Source organism: Ranitomeya imitator, chromosome 2 (genome assembly GCF_032444005.1).
Source record: "Ranitomeya imitator isolate aRanImi1 chromosome 2, aRanImi1.pri, whole genome shotgun sequence".
Classification (NCBI taxonomy): domain Eukaryota; kingdom Metazoa; phylum Chordata; class Amphibia; order Anura; family Dendrobatidae; genus Ranitomeya; species Ranitomeya imitator.
Window position 1 is genome coordinate 193,122,658 of NC_091283.1, and position 14,389 is coordinate 193,137,046.

The following is a 14,389-nucleotide window of genomic DNA, read 5'->3' on the forward strand; positions in this document are numbered from 1 at the left end:
TATATAATTTTTTTTTTTTACCGCGTTTCATCAGACTTCGGTTAGAGTTTTATTAGTGTTTTTCCCTGATGAGAAAAAAAGAAGATTCTCCACCTTCTCCCATCAATCAGCCTGCGGAAAAAGGATCCCACACAAATGGCATCTAAATCCCTGACCCGTGGACTTGATATGAAACTTAGATAAATATCGAACATGTCTACGAGATTTTGGACGGACTACATGACCCCATAGATTGTCATAGGTACTATCAAAAAAAATAGATAGCACTCGTACATGAAAAACTGACGCCAAAATAAGGCTTTATTCAGACGTCTGATGTTCTCGTACCAGTACTTTGCTTTTCCTGAATAGTACTCGTTCCTATGATAGTCTATGGGGCTATTTTCCATGGAGATTTTTCACGTTCCATGGAAAATGGCAGAGACATGTCCGATTTTGATTAGACACTTCAAATTAGTAAATATTAAGTAGTAATTATCTCACTAAGGATATGGCCAGATGTGAGGTGGTGCAGCTTTGACAGCTTTAAGCCCACCGTGGGCTGATGCTTTCCCGCAAGTGGTCAGAAATCGACACAAGATTAGGAAACATCATTGTACGGCAATTGGCCACGACGGTGGGTTGAGTTTTGGCTACATGCGACTGGCTGCATCTTCTGGCCCTAAGTCACTTACCCGTAGCTAATTGACTTGAGGTTGGAGGTAGAGAGGTGGGTACTGACTCTCTTTATGGAGACCAACTATTTAGGGCGTCTTATTGCTAATGTTTCTTGGGGGAAAAAAAACATGCAAATTCCTTGAAGAAATGTATTTTTTTCTGTAGCCTATGAAAGGAATTGATTGGAACGGGCCTGGATTTGCATACATTGTAAAGTGGAGGCGGCAGAATCAGAATGAACATTGGAATGTAAAGACGGTCACGGAAAATTTTCTCTTTGTGGAGGACACCAATACATTTGTACCCTATGACATTAAAGTCCAGTCCGTAAATGACCTCGGCGAGGGTCCAGAGCCTAAACTCATCACTGGCTACTCAGGAGAAGACCGTAAGTGTCAGTCATCTGCCATAGGAATATGAAATACACATGCAACATGCTGTGCAAAATGGGGGAAAACAAAACAGACATATCATCGATACCCCAGGGAGTCGTGATCAAGGAGCCTAGAACATGGACTCTAGAGGAGGATAGTGTGAGCAGAGTAAGAGGACACAGAAGTGGTGGTGAAGTGCAGCTTAGGGCGGATTATAAGATTGTCTGAACAGGTTGGTTTTCTAGGTCATTCTTCACTTTTTGAAGAGTAAAGATAAAGCGGTGTCTATTTTGAGAAGTGCATTCCAAATAAGCGGAGAAGCGCAGGAGAAGTTTTAGAAGCAAGATGGAGTACAGCAAGGGGAAAGAGGAAAAGAATAGGGAATAAAAAAATCTATTAAAATAATTGGCTTTTCTGAGGAAGTGAATTCCAGAAAAGTGGAGAAGCACAGGAGAAGTCTTAAATACACTATTAAGGTGGAGAGTTGTAGGATATGAGAATAGGGAAGGAGAATAAAGTGGGGGCATAAAGCGAAGATGTCCGGGAGGGTCCAACCTGTAGAGGTGTTTCTTTAATATTACAGTAATCTGGGACATGATGAAGACAAGTACAAAATATTCACTAGTGGTCGACCCCTGCACTACCTGCAGATGACCTTACTGAATATTCCACCCCAGCCAATGCCTACATTTCACCCTTCCATGTTTTCATTAGAAAAGCAGTAAGGTCCCACCACCATGGTGAGAGGTAACCAAAGTAAGGAGAACAGTCGTAGGTCACAAGTATACACCTATTCTTCTTTACTCCGGTCTCCTCCACACTCCGTCTTGTGCATCTTACCCAAATTGTAACTCATGTTCTCCTCTCCTATGCCTTTTAGAGATAACACGGAAAATAGAACATACTTAGTAGTCCAAACACTTAGGGAATCAGCAGCACACATTGTGTCCATTATAATAGGGGTCACAGTCTTGGCAAATGAGAAGTAAGTGCATGTTAAGTGGCTAACTAATACTATTCATTCTCTTTGTAGTTCCCACCATTATCCCTGAAAATATAGGATTAGAGGCTATTAATGACAGCACAATCAAAGTGGCATGGCTGCCGGTGCAGAAGGAAGGGTTAAATGGCAGACTAAAGGGGTTTCTGGTAAGTAAAACTATTTCAAGAATCTCTATACTTTCAAATTTGATCTCATTTGATAGATATTGTAATAAACATAGAATCTGCAAATTACATAATTTAATAATTATGTAGGTTAAATGGGTGTCTTCCTTCTATCTAACTTTGTTGTTCACTGCCGCCTGCTGTCAGATGTAATCTGTTTCTAGTACCAGAGATGTAGAGACAGATTTCATGAAGTGGGGAGGGGGTGGTCTTTGTCTCTATACAGATAGTAGGGGCGGGTGTTTGTGTCTATACAGTAAGTAGGGGTGGGTGTTTGTGTCTATACAGTAAGTAAGGGCGGGTGTTTGTGTCTATACAGTAAGTAGGGGCGGGTGTTTGTCTATACACTAAGTAGGGGCAGGTGTTTGTGTCTATACAGTAAGTAGGGGTGGGTGTTTGTGTCTATACAGTAAGTAGGGGCGGGTGTTTGTGTCTATACAGTAAGTGGGGGCGGGTGTTTGTGTCTATACAGTAAGTAGGGGCAGGTGTTTGTGTTTATACAGTAAGCGGGGGCGGGTGTTTGTATCTATAAAGTAAGCGGGGGCGGGTGTTTGTGTCTATACAGTAAGTAGGGGCGGGTGTTTGTGTCTATACAGTAAGTAGGGGCGGGTGTTTGTGTCTATACAGTAAGTAGGGGCGGGTGTTTGTGTCTATACAGTAAGTGGGGGCGGGTGTTTGTGTCTATACAGTAAGTGGGGGCGGGTGTTTGTGTCTATACAGTAAGTAGGGGTGGGTGTTTGTGTCTACAGTAAGTAGGGGTGGGTGTTTGTGTCTATACAGTAAGTGGGGGTGGGTGTTTGTGTCTATACAATAAGTGGGGCAGGTGTTTGTGTCTATACAGTAAGTGGGGGCGGGTGTTTGTATCTATAAAGTAAGCGGGGGTGGGTGTTTGTGTCTATACAGTAAGTGGGGGCGGGTGTTTGTATCTATAAAGTAAGCGGGGGTGGGTGTTTGTGTCTATACAGTAAGTGGGGGCGGGTGTTTGTGTCTATACAGTAAATAGGGGCGGATGTTTGTGTCTATACAGTAAGTGGGGGCGGGTGTTTGTGTCTATACAGTAAGTGGGGGTGGGTGTTTGTGTCTATACAGTAAGTGGGGCAGGTGTTTGTGTCTATACAGTAAGTGGTGGCGGGTGTTTGTATCTATAAAGTAAGCGGGGGTGGGTGTTTTTGTCTATACAGTAAGTGGTGGCGGGTGTTTGTATCTATAAAGTAAGCGGGGGTGGGTGTTTTTGTCTATACAGTAAGCGGGGGCGGGTGTTTGTGTCTATACAGTAAGTAGGGGCGGGTGTTTGTGTCTATACAGTAAGTGGGGGCTGGTGTTTGTGTCTATAAAGTAAGTGGGGGTGGGTGTTTGTGTCTATACAGTAAGTAAGGGCGGGTGTTTGTGTCTATACAGTAAGTGGGGGTGGGTGTTTGTGTCTATACAGTAAGTGGGGGTGGGTGTTTGTATCTATAAAGTAAGTGGGGGTGGGTGTTTGTGTCTATACAGTAAGTGGGGCAGGTGTTTGTGTCTATACAGTAAGTAGGGGAGGGTGTTTGTGTCTATACAGTAAGTGGGGGCGGGTGTTTGTGTCTATACAGTAAGTAGGGGCAGGTGTTTGTGTCTATACAGTAAGTGGGGCAGGTGTTTGTGTCTATACAGTAAGTGGGGGCGGTTGTTTGTCTATACAGTAAGTGGGGGTGGGTGTTTGTGTCTATACAGTAAGTGGGGGCGGGTGTTTGTGTCTATACAGTAAGTAGGGGCAGGTGTTTGTGTCTATACAGTAAGTGGGGGCGGGTGTTTGTGTCTATAAAGTAAGTGGGAGTGGGTGTTTGTGTCTATACAGTAAGTGGGAGTGGGTGTTTGTGTCTATACAGTAAGTGGGGGCGGGTGTTTGTGTCTATAAAGTAAGTGGGGGTGGGTGTTTGTGTCTATACAGTAAGTGGGGGCGGGTGTTTGTGTCTATACAGTAAGTAGGGGCGGGTGTTTGTGTCTATACAGTAAGTGGGGGTGGGTGTTTGTGTCTATACAGTAAGTGGTAACGGATGTAGCGTGCACTCTGTCAGAGAATTGGGGTGCAGGTGTAACGGACCAAATGGTCTCGTAGATAACTAAATATATAAGTTTCACCGCACTCTCACAGGGAATGTGATGCCAAAATATTAACAAATTTATTCAATGTGTTCAGGGAGCATAACAGAATATTTCAAAAAAGCGATAAGAGACGTTTCGGCACCACCAGAGCCTTCATCATACTCGCTTGATCACTGCAGCTAGGCACGGGAGCGCCGCTACCTCCTTCCTCTGCCCAGAATAAAAGTTGTCCCAACATTGCGCAGATACGCCTTGGCATTACGCAAACTTAGCATCACCAGGATCCTTATCCCTACTCTCCCTATACGCTCTAAAACTCTCTAAACAAGTGAGTATGATGAAGGCTCTGGTGGTGCCGAAACGTCTCTTATCGCTTTTTTGAAATATTCTGTTATGCTCCCTGAACACATTGAATAAATTTCTTAATATTTTGGCATCACATTCCCTGTGAGAGTGCGGTGAAATTTATATTTAGTTATACAGTAAGTGGGGCAGGTATTTGTGTCTATACAGTAAGTGGGGGCGGGTGTTTGTGTCTATACAGTAAGTGGGGGCGGGTGTTTGTGTCTATAAAGTAAGTGGGGGTGGGTGTTTGTGTCTATACAGTCAGTGGGGGCGGGTGTTTGTGTCTATACAGTAAGTAGGGGCGGGTGTTTGTGTCTATACAGTAAGTAGGGGTGGGTGTTTGTGTCTATACAGTAAGTGGGGGCGGGTGTTTGTGTCTATAAAGTAAGTGGGGGTGGGAGTTTGTGTCTATACAGTAAGTAGGGGCGGGTGTTTATGTCTATACAGTAAGTAGGGGTGGGTGTTTGTGTCTATACAGTAAGTGGGGGTGGGTGTTTGTGTCTATACAGTAAGTAGGGGCGGGTGTTTGTGTCTATACAGTAAGTGGGGGCGGGTGCTTGTGTCTATACAGTAAGTGGGGGCGGGTGTTTGTGTCTATACAGTAAGTGGGGGCGGGTGTTTGTGTCTATACAGTAAGTGGGGGCGGGTGTTTGTGTCTATACAGTAAGTAGGGGTGGGTGTTTGTGTCTATACAGTAAGTGGGGGTGGGTGTTTGTGTCTATACAGTAAGTAGGGGTGGGTGTTTGTGTCTATACAGTAAGTGGGGGCGGGTGCTTGTGTCTATACAGTAAGTGGGGGCGGGTGTTTGTGTCTATACAGTAAGTGGGGGCGGGTGTTTGTGTCTATACAGTAAGTGGGGGCGGGTGTTTGTGTCTATACAGTAAGTGGGGGCGGGTGTTTGTGTCTATACAGTAAGTGGGGGCGGGTGTTTGTGTCTATACAGTAAGTGGGGGCGGGTTTTTGTGTCCATACAGTAAGTGCGGGCATGCCTATGTCTCTCTATAAGAAGTGGGGGGGGGGCGTGTGTTTGTCTCTACAGGAAATGCGGGAGTGTTTATATCTCTCTACAGGAAGTGAGGGCATGTCTGTCTCGCTATAGGAAGTGGGGGTGTCTGTGTCTCTCTACACAAAGTGCGGGGCGTGTTTCTTATAACACTAGTAGAAAAAACGCGGCAACACTCACCGGACCTGTGATCAAGTCTTGTCTTTATTAGAAAGCATGTAGAACCATCTTCACGGCACGGGGGAGTGGAGTATCTATGTTTCTCTACAGGAAGTGGCGGCGTGTCTCTGTCTCGCTACAGGAAGTGGAGCCTGTTCTTTGTCTCTCTGTAAGAAGTGGTGGCGTGTCTATGTATCTCTACAGGAAGTGGGGACAAGTCTCTGTATCTCTACAGGAAGTGGGGGTGTGTCTATGTATCTGTACAGGAAGTGGTGGTGTGTCTGTCTACAGGAAGTGGGAGGGAGTGTCTATATATATCTACAGGAAGTGGTGGCGTGTCTATGTGTCTGTACAGGAAGTGGTGGTGTGTCTGTCTACAGGAAGTGGGAGGGAATGTCTATATATCTCTACAGGAAGTGGTGGCGTGTCTATGTATCTCTACAGGAAGTGGGGACAAGTCTCTGTATCTCTACAGGAAGTGGGGGGTGTCTATGTATCTGTACAGGAAGTGGTGGTGTGTCTGTCTACAGGAAGTGGGAGGGAATGTCTATATATCTCTACAGGAAGTGGTGGCGTGTCTATGTATCTCTACAGGAAGTGGGGACAAGTCTCTGTATCTCTACAGGAAGTGGGGGGTGTCTATGTATCTGTACAGGAAGTGGTGGTGTGTCTGTCTACAGGAAATGGGAGGGAGTGTCTATATATCTCTACAGGAAGTGGGGGCGTGTCTGTGTATCTCTACAGGAAGTGGGGGCGTGTCTGTGTATCTCTACAGGAAGTGGGGGCATGTCTATGTCTTTCTACAGGAAGTGGAAGCGGTTCTTTGTCTCTCTGCAAGAAGTGGGGATGGGTCTTTTTCTCTATGCTCTCCCTCTACTGTTTGTCCTACGATATACAGGCATATGAAAGAGGCGGGTTTTCAGTTTAGAACAGACAAACTATTAATTACAATTGGATAAGAAATTCTGGTGGGAAGAAAGGTTTAGGAAATTCTAGTGCCTATCGTGCTGGCAGCAGGCTAATCAAAAAGAACTGACCACTCAAAAAGAGTGGATTTAAAGTCTATTAAACTGGTAAGAAAAAAACCTAGTTTGGGCAATGAATAACTCGTAATGAGGGCAGGAAAATGTTTTCCACATATATTGTGTGTAAAGACAGGTCCAATTTAAAGGGGAACATCAACTATATCATTTGTAAAACCATGATATACTACAGTGGTATCCTTTGGTTTACATGGTTTATAATAATCATAATCATGTAGTGAAAACTAGAACTCCATGTCTGGCTTTGGTAAGTCATTGAATAGTTTTTACATGCTGTCATCAATGTAAAGAATCAGTGCTGCAGCGTACAGCATGGATGGAGTAACAGAAAAAAAAGAGCAAAAGGCAGCAGTGAGCGGAGATTATATTGTCCCACTATCATGTTTGCCAATATCTGCTTATCTCACACAATTGCAACCTCATAGATCCGATACGTCGCTCAAAATGAAAGGCACAAAAACAAGCTGACCGTGCACGGAAATGTCACCCATACGTCCATCTATGGCCTGAAGCCTTTCACCAACTATTCAGTGACCGTCCATGTACTAAACGGGAAAGGAGAGGGCATCGGAAGTGAGATGCAGACCATCCGAACAGAGGAGGGCGGTGAGTTCACAGACACAGAATATAAAATGTATATAAATGTATATACATACAATACTAACGATGGCAGCACAGTAAGGAGCTAATATGGCTTGTATCAGTCCTGATGGTAGCAGTCTTACAGATGACACAACAGTATGACCACTGCTTTGGCCTCTGGGGTCTTCATGGACCCTATCGAATGTGTGATTTATGGGCATCACATTTTTGTGTGCATCTGGTTATGACTGCCATTTTTCAATGGGATTGATGGTATGGACATCATATATTATTGGCACACATATATGTTCATCCATGCTTGCATGTTATGTACCTATTAGTATTGTGTCGGTGCCCGTTCTGGTGGAGGGTATCTATACATTGCGGCATTCCAATATTTTTGGCCACTGGTCTATTTTTCAGCTCAGAAGGGGCTTGGGTACATGAAATGTATTTTTATCATTATCCTTTTTTTTGTCACTTTTAGGCTAGATTCACATGACCGTGTATTCTCTCATCCGACAAAAATCGGGCCGATTATGCTAATCACGTTCTGCTCCGAGTCTACTCCGAGTTTGATCTGAGTTTGATCCGATTTTAGCGGATGAGGCGAAGATGGAAAAAAATAATGTCTCCTTCTCCATCAGTTTGCGAAAATGCGACTGTATTCAGATGTCATCCGAGTGTGGTCCAATTCTTTTCCATGGACTCATCGTCATGCATGGCTCTGCTTGATACTACTTACAAATGCAAATTTTGCGTGCTGCAATTTCGCCATGTGCTCGGCCCCATAGAATAACATTGGTCCCAGTGCGACATGACGTTTTGGCAGATTGCACTTGTGCCGAAATACGGTCATGTACACATACTCTTACTAATTGGAATCGTTTTCTTGCAGTTCCATCACCACCCACCGCTTTGCGAGTTGAACGTCTTTCCGACAGCTCTTTGGCACTATATTGGGGGCCACCTGAACATCCGAATGGGATCATAACAGGATATAAAATTTCTCATCATTTAGGCAAGTTTTTTCTATTTTGATACTCTGTGTTTCATTGATAAAATTAATACTTCATGCCTACTTATAGAAAATTTCCATAACAGGTCATATTAAAATAAATGGACTCTGTTCCCTCAGAGGCAACTCTACTAAATGTCAAAAGTTCACGGGGGTCCGATCTCTTTCTTTCTGGCGAAAAGTGAATGCAATTTTTTTCTGGCTCCCATTGAGTAGTAGGGGCTGGGGTAGTTTTAACTCCTGGTAGAGTGGCCTCTCAGGGAACCAGAGGAGATCAGAGTGAGGATTTTTTGCTCTCAGAATAGTTTCTCCTGTAGCTTTCTCCCGTCGTCCTCTGCAGGTTTAAAATTGATAAGAAACCTATTTCATATTTTATTTTACCTATAATGATTTACACAAATGGAATATTTCATCCCATTAATTATGCTCTGATTTTGTCATGTCATGTCCCAGCAAAACGTCATCGTCATCTTCATCTTATAAAGTAGTGATGTCTAGTGATGGGAGAACCCGAACAGTAAAGTGTGGGTTCCGTACCGAACACTCATTGTTCAGGCACAGATCTCGCACACAGATGTCTCCAGGAAGTCCGTGTTACTGTTCGGGTTCGGTCCCACTGAACATCGGGTGTTTCCCACGCTGTCATCTGCATGACTGCGCAAAAACACCGGCGTCTTTGATCGGCAGTAAGATTATTCTTGCTGTGTGTTTATTTACAATATAACTATAGGATTAGTAATGGATAGGTGTCTTATAGATGCCTCTCTATTACTAAGTCATGGACTTGATGTCACCAGACAATACAAAGGTGACATCAACTCCACAAATATTACCCCACTACAGGGCAAGTGGAAAGAGCCAGGCAAAGCACCAGCATTGGCACATCTAATAGATGTCCCCTCACAAGCCTGTGAATACCAGCCCCCAGCTATCTGCTTTAGCTTGGCTGGTTGTCAAAATTTTTGGGTGTATCCCATGCCTTTTTTTTATATTATTTAATTAAATCATTAATAAAAAGCATGGGGACCCCTCTATTCCTGATAAACAGCCAAGCTAAAGCTGACAGCTGGGGGCTGCAGCCCGCAGCTGTCAGTTTTGCCATGCTGGTTATCAAAAATAGAAAGACCCCACTTCATTTTTGTATTTATTTATAGCGCAGGTGCAGGCTGATGACTACTCCCATCAGTGGCTCCTGCTCTCACTGTTATTAGCGTCAGAATGCGTAGGCTGATTGGAGTATTACTAACACCTCTTTGATCAGTGGTAAACTTTTTAACACTGGTCAAAGCTGCTGGCTGTTATCTGACAGCATCTGAACCGCAGCTCTCTGACGGGCGGTAATGATCTTACTGCCGATTACAGGCAGTGTTTGCCACGCTGTCAGGCAGATGGCAGCGTGGAAGCCAACAGATGTTCGGGTCCCCCATTCATCTGAATGGGGTTCAGGTTCAGGTACGGTTCTGGTACTCGAATCAACCTTTTTTTAAATGTTCGGACAAACTCGTTGGACCCAAACATCCAGAGGTTGCCCTATCACTAGTGATGTTGTCAACATGTTGAAATGGGATTTTGTTCCTGACCCTTCTTCCATCTGTGCACAGTGAGTAAGGATCACGCCGACTCATTCTTGCTGCAAACGATCAATGACCCTGCTCAGCAAAATTGGACATTCCACAACATGAGCACCAAAGATACCTACAAGTTCTACGTTTACGTCAAAAACTCTGCAAGAGAAAGTCTACCTGCCGAGATAGAAGGCAGCACCATGAAGGAGCTAGGTGAGAAAGATGGTTAGTGGATTAGAGGTGCATTTCATTCAATAGTAATTGCTGTTGTATTTTCTGAAGCAATCTGGTTAGCCAGTCTATAGACCACTACAGAATGCACAGAGACCCCAGAGACTCTCACTCCTTCACCCATTCCACCTGCTTTCTTCTCATCCCTTCTCTATTCTCCTTTATTCTGCTCTCTTGTCACCTCTGCAACTTTCATCTGTCTTCTGTTCTCCTTTCCTGTCTTGTCAATTTTACCTTTTCTTCTTTCCTTTAATTTGATTCTCTATTGTCGTTACTGCTTTTCTTATCCTTTTTCTTTTTTCCCTTTCTTCTCATCTACCCTCCTCTTTTCTTTATTCCTCACATCTCTCTTCTCTTCTGACCAACTTTCTTCTCGTCTCCCTTATTTGTGCTTCTATTGTCATCTACAGTTAGGTCCATATATATTTGAACAGAGACAACATTTTTCTCATTTTGGTTACAGACATTACCACAATGAATTTTAAACAAAACAATTCAGATGCAGTTGAAGTTCAGACTTTCAGCTTTCATTTGAGGGTATCCACATTAAAATTGGATGAAGGGTTTAGGAGTTTCAGCTCCTTAACATGTGCCACCCTGTTTTTAAAGGGACCAAAAGTAATTGGACAATTGACTCCAGGGCTATTTCATGGACAGGTGTGGGCAATCCCTTCGTTATGTCATTCTCAATTAAGCAGATAAAAGGCCTGGAGTTGATTTGAGGTGTGGTGCTTGCATTTGGAAGGTTTTGCTGTGAAGTAAACATGCGGTTAAAGGAGCTATCCATGCAGGTGAAACAAGCCATCCTTAAGCTGCGAAAACAGAAAAAACCCATCCGAGAAATTGCTACAATATTAGGAGTGACAAAATCTACAGTTTGGTACATCCTAAGAAAGAAAGAAAGCACTGGTGAACTCATCAATGCAAAAAGACCTGGGCGCCCACGGAAGACAACAGTGGTGGATGATCGCAGAATAATCTCCATGGTGAAGAGAAACCCCTTCACAACAGCCAACCAAGTGAACAACACTCTCCAGGAGGTCGGCGTATCAATATCCAAATCTACCATAAAGAGAAGACTGCAGAAAAGTAAATACAGAGGGTTCACTGCACGGTGCAAGCCACTCATAAGCATCAAGAGTAAAAAGGCTCGACTGGACTTTGCTAAAAAACATCTAAAAAAGCCAGCACAGTTCTGGAAGAACATTCTTTGGACAGATGAAACCAAGAACAACCTCTACCAGAATGATGGAAAGAGAAAAGTATGGCGAAGGCGTGGTACAGCTCATGATCCAAAGTATACCACATCATCTGTAAAACACAGCGGAGGCAGTGTGATGGCTTGGGCATGCATGGCTGCCAGTGGCACTGGGTCACTAGTGTTTATTGATGATGTGACACAGGACAGAAGCAGCCAAATGAATTCTGAGGTATTCAGAGCCATACTATGTGCTCAGATCCAGCCAAATGCAGCAAAACTGATTGGTCGCCGTTTCATACTTCAGATGGACAATGACCCAAAACATAAAACCAAAGCAACCCAGGAGTTTATTAAAGCAAAGAAGTGGAATATTCTTGAATGGCCAAGTCAGTCACCTGATCTCAACCCAATTGAGCATGCATTTCACTTGTTAAAGACTAAACTTCAGACAGAAAGGCCCACAAACAAACAGCAACTGAAAACCACCGCAGTGGAGGCCTGGCAGAGCATCAAAAAGGAGGAAACACTGTGTCTGGTGATGTCCATGAGTTCAAGACTTCAGGTAGTCATTGCCAACAAAGGGTTTTCAACCAAGTACTAGAAATGAACATTTTATTTAAAATTATTTAATCTGTCCAATTACTTTTGGTCCCTTTAAAAACAGGGTGGCACATGTTAAGGAGCTGAAACTCCTAAACCCTTCATCCAATTTTAATGTGGATACCCTCAAATGAAAGCTGAAAGTCTGAACTTCAACTGCATCTGAATTGTTTTGCTTAAAATTCATTGTGGTAATGTCTATAACAAAAATTAGAAAAATGTTGTCTCTGTCCAAATATATATGGACCTAACTGTATTATCTCTTCTCCTCTATCTCTCATCTCCCTCCCTTTCTTTCCCTATTTCTCCCTCTCCCTCTGTCTGTATCTTCCTCTTTTACTCCTTTCCTTCCGTCCCTCTCCCTCCCATCTCTCTCCTATCTCTCCCAATCTTTCTGGCCTCTCTTTCCTTCCTCCGTCTCGCTCTCTCCTTTCCCTCCCTTTCTCCCTCCCTCTCTCTTCTCTCTGCCCCTCCCTTTCTTTCTTTTCTCCTCTCCCCTGCTCTTTTCTTTATTCCTCACATCTCTCTTTTCTCCTGACCAATTCTTTTCTCCTCTCCTTTATTTGAGCATTTGTGCTTCTTTTGTCATCAATTATCTTCTCTATCTGTCTCTCATCTCCCTACCTCTCTCTTCCTCCCTCTGTCTCCCTCTCTCTCTCCTCTCTTTCCTTCCTTCCCTCTTTCTCTCTCCTCTCCCTCTCAATCTCCTCTCTTCCTCCTTCTCTCTTTCCACTTTCCCTCCCTTTCTCCCTCCCACTCTCTCTTCTTTCTCCCTCCCACCCTCTCATCTTCACTCCCCTCCTCATTTCTTTACTCCTCACATCTCTTCTCTCTTCTGACCAACTCTCTTCTCTTTTTATATCTCTTATCTTCTCCTTTATTTGCTCTTCTAATGTTATCTGTTATCTCTTCTCTCTTTTATTCTTTCCAGATTGCTGGCAGCGGTTTAAATAGGCACAGGCAGCATGTTCTTATGTGCAAATAGCGAGTGGTGTATTAAAACTTCATAAACCATCCCTGTTCACAAAACAAAACAGCCTTGTCTTGTCACAAAGAGAAAAAAAAACAAACAAAATAGTCCATACATACATACTGTACATACATACATCACAGGCTCAATATCAGTCCTGCACTCAGATCTGAGTGATACAAACACACATAAATGAAGCAGCTGAGCTGCCTTATATAGCTTGTTCCAAGTTCTGAAAATGAAAGTAAGGGAACGGCCAGTCCCTCCCAGCTGTATGGCCATTCCTAAAACCTGGACCCGAAATCCAGGTCCGTTAAAAACACCTCCCAGCACTATACATGGTGGAGCCTACTCCTCCGGGTCCTACATTACCAAGGCTTGGCACCTCGGTGACACATACCTCCCGTCCAAGATCTGTCAAGGATACCAACTTACAATATATATTTATTATGTTATCTTCCCATCTTCTCCTGTCTCTTCTGATCTGATATTTTTCCACCCCTTTTTTTTTCTTTTTCATTGGATTTTGGATGCCTTATATTTATACTGGATACTGTGGTCTGTCGCGATACTTATGGCCTCGTTGAATAGATTCTCTACCAACTCCCATAACAATGACATAGATATTAGCTTTAGATTTAGCTCTGATTTACTGTATTATTTATTTTGTTTTTGTCTTTAGAATTTCCACCAGTTCTGAATATTTCAGTTTCGAGAACGTCCAAATGTATCACCATAAAATGGAGGCCACTGGATGGACAGAGAAATGTTGAACTCAAAGTACAGATGAAAAACAAGAGCAGTAAGTGATAAAAGGAGACAAGTAACTTGTCTCCTCTGTTATTGTTAAGTTCTTGGGCGTTATTGGGTGTTATCTGCAAGGTTCTAGCGGCATATGTGGCAATGGGCTGGAAAATAGCTTTTGTCAATCAGTTTCTATCTTGGAATCATAAAAAGCCTCTTAAAAATAACCTGATGAAGTTAAAAGGTAACTATATTTTCAAGTCACTTTTCAGATTAAGCTATCCTTCTCCTTATTATGTGACTGTCATCCAGCATTTTCCCCAGTTTTATCTTCTGCGGTCTATTTTTCTGATTTGCAATTCTCTCTGAGCTGGTGGGAGGAAATCGTCTGCTATGATCTCTGCCCAACAAAGTAGAAAGAAAGAGGGATTCATGTGTTTCATTCTTTAGGTAACACAATAAAAAAAAAAAACTATAACAGCAGCAACATCAAGAAAATTAAGACAGCAGTACTGAGCAGTGTAAACGTGAATCCAGCTCTGAGGTGGGCTAAACGACGTGTTAGCATTATCTTAACACTGTCTTTCTGTCTCTGCTTGTGCCTGTTTTCTCACTCTGCTCCTCTATTCATAGAGTGTTCTAGGAGGTGTAACC

At 43.3% G+C, this 14,389-nt stretch overlaps 1 protein-coding gene across 3 annotated transcripts in view; it reads left to right on the forward strand.

Annotated features, from left to right (window-relative positions):
- Positions 1-14,389, forward strand: part of L1CAM (L1 cell adhesion molecule) — a 239,759-nt gene that overhangs the window by 208,858 nt on the left and 16,512 nt on the right. For all 3 annotated transcript variants that reach the window (XM_069748430.1, XM_069748432.1, XM_069748431.1), the window contains 6 exons: positions 823-1,045; positions 2,065-2,180; positions 7,250-7,430; positions 8,305-8,427; positions 10,026-10,202; positions 13,674-13,793. In XM_069748430.1, the coding sequence (XP_069604531.1) occupies positions 823-1,045; positions 2,065-2,180; positions 7,250-7,430; positions 8,305-8,427; positions 10,026-10,202; positions 13,674-13,793 (940 nt within the window). The remainder of the gene's footprint in view (positions 1-822; positions 1,046-2,064; positions 2,181-7,249; positions 7,431-8,304; positions 8,428-10,025; positions 10,203-13,673; positions 13,794-14,389) is intronic.